The 2,049-nt window shown below is 39.0% G+C and overlaps 1 protein-coding gene across 1 annotated transcript; it reads right to left on the bottom strand.

Moving 5' to 3' along the window:
- Positions 1-271: 271 nt before the first annotated feature.
- Positions 272-1,325, bottom strand: LOC105620443 (histone-lysine N-methyltransferase SETMAR-like). The gene is made up of 2 exons (XM_012201933.1): positions 1,074-1,325; positions 272-889 (listed from the first exon to the last, which is right to left on the bottom strand). Exons 1-2 carry the CDS (start codon positions 1,323-1,325, stop codon positions 272-274), a joined length of 870 nt encoding a protein of 289 aa, XP_012057323.1.
- Between the last annotated feature and the right edge of the window lie 724 nt (positions 1,326-2,049).

The following is a 2,049-nucleotide window of genomic DNA, read 5'->3' as shown; positions in this document are numbered from 1 at the left end:
GATAGCCTCAAAAGGTGACCAGTTTTTTCGACGCGGGATTCGTACGCTACCCGAAAGATAGGAGAAAGTAGTGGCCAGCGATGGACAATACTTGGAATCATAAATGTATAACCAGTTTTTTACAATAAAGCCTCGAATTTCAGAAAAAAAACGGCGGAAGCAAAATTGTACACCTAATAATTACATAACTTTACTTTATATATACGAGGGTATATACTGTTTGATAAATACCCGTGTTAGAGAAGAAAATACTTTTAAAAAAAATTTTTTTTTATTTCTCTACATAATCTCCTTTCAGCTCGATACATTTAGCCCAGCGATATTCCAACATTTTTATACCGTTTAAAAAATATGATTGAGGGAACTCCTTAAAATAGGTCTCTGTTTCGGCGATGACTTCCTCATTTGATGCAAAGCGCTTTCCGCCAAGCCATTTTTTCATGTTTGGAAATAAATAGAAATCGCAGGAGGCCAAATCTGGAGAACAGGGTGGATGAGACAACAATTCGTAGCGTAATTCGACCAGTTTTGCCATGGCGATTGCAGACGAATGATCTGGTGCGTTATCATGGTGAAAGAGCACTTTTTTTTTCGCTAAATGAGGCCATTTTTTCTTCAATTCAGCATCGAATCGATCCAATAAATCAACATAGTACTGTCCCGTGATTGTCCTTCGCTTTTCTAAATAGTCGGTGAAAATGATGCCTCGCGAATCCCAAAAAACGGTAGCCATGATCTTTCCGGCCAATGGAACCATTTTTACCTTCTTTGGAGTAAATTCATCGAATTTAGTCCACTGTTTAGACTGTTCTTTCGTTTCTGGTGTGTAATGGTGGAGCCATGTTTCGTCAACAGTGACGAAACGCCGCAGAAACTCTTTCGGATTGCGCTTAAATATATCCAAACAGTGCTTTGAAGTTGTCATGCGATTCCGTTTTTGTTCCACTGTGAGCAAACGCGGCACTCATCTCGCCGATAGCTTTTTCAATGTTTCGTGTAAGACATTTTGTATGCGTTCAGTTGAGATCTTTACAATGTTAGCAATCTCTCTGATCTTTCTCTCTGATCTTCACTCGGCGGAAAGCTAACACGATATCATAGATTTTGTTGACCATATCCTCCGTTGTCACCTCAATCGGACGATCTGGGCGCTCTTCATCAAAAATGGATGTTCGGCCACGCTTAAATTCGTTGTACCAATATCTTATGGTAGTCATCGAAGGTACGTTGTCCTTATATACGGCATGCAACTTTTCTTTGATTTCTTCATACGTCTTCCCGTCCAACAGGAATCGAATCACAGACCGATATTGCTCTTTCTTCATGATTGCAAACAAGCACAAACTCGTCAATTTTCAATTGTTATAAAAACTAAACTAACCGGTACGGCTGTCTGAAATTTTTACTTGCGTCGTTCAAAAAATGGCGTTACACGATAGTATACAGACTTTTAGTCAGAGACGCCCTCAGTCATCAAACACGAGTACTTATCAAACAGTCCTCGTATAATACACCCGAGCTATAAAATTATTGGATATAGGAAAAAGTTCGTGGCGATTTTTTAGTAAAATTAAAGTGTTTTTCTTAGAGTATTGAAATCAATTTATTTAAACCAAATATGCTCCATTATTTTCTATAATATTTTGCCATTTTTGGGGCAGAGCCATAATTCCATCGCGATAGAACTTCTGTGGTTTCTCCATCGAAAAACTGCTACAAGTGATTTTCACAGGCCTCTTTTGAAGCTAACTTTACACCATTAAGAGAGTTCTGCAGAGACCTAAACAAATGATAGTCTCAGGGTGCTATCAGGACTATACAGTGGATGCATTAAAACTTCTCAGCCAAGCTCTCGCAATTTTTGCCGAGTCATCAAAGATGGGTGTGGTCGAGCGTTGTCGTGATGGAAGACGACATCTCTCCCATTGATTAATTCTGGCTGCTTCCTCTCAATTGCTTGTTGTAATCTCTGCAGTTGTTCATAATAGAATTCGGAATTAATTGTTTGATTGGACGATAACAGCTCATAGGGAACGATTCCTTTCCAGT

The sequence above is a fragment of the Atta cephalotes genome, assembly GCF_000143395.1.
Source record: "Atta cephalotes unplaced genomic scaffold scaffold00026, whole genome shotgun sequence".
Taxonomy (NCBI): domain Eukaryota; kingdom Metazoa; phylum Arthropoda; class Insecta; order Hymenoptera; family Formicidae; genus Atta; species Atta cephalotes.
Note: the sequence above shows the minus strand (reverse complement) of the source record. Positions and strands in the feature narration are given on the sequence as shown.

What these genes read in the sequence shown, in the direction of transcription:
- LOC105620443 (XM_012201933.1), bottom strand. Translation starts at nt 1,325, where the DNA reads ATGAAGAAAGAGCAATATCGGTCTGTGATTCGATTCCTGTTGGACGGG. An exon ending in TCGTGTTAGCTTTCCGCCGA is followed by an intron (nt 890 to 1,073) that starts GTGAAGATCAGA and finishes GATATATTTAAG; the next exon opens with CGCAATCCGAAAGAGTTTCT.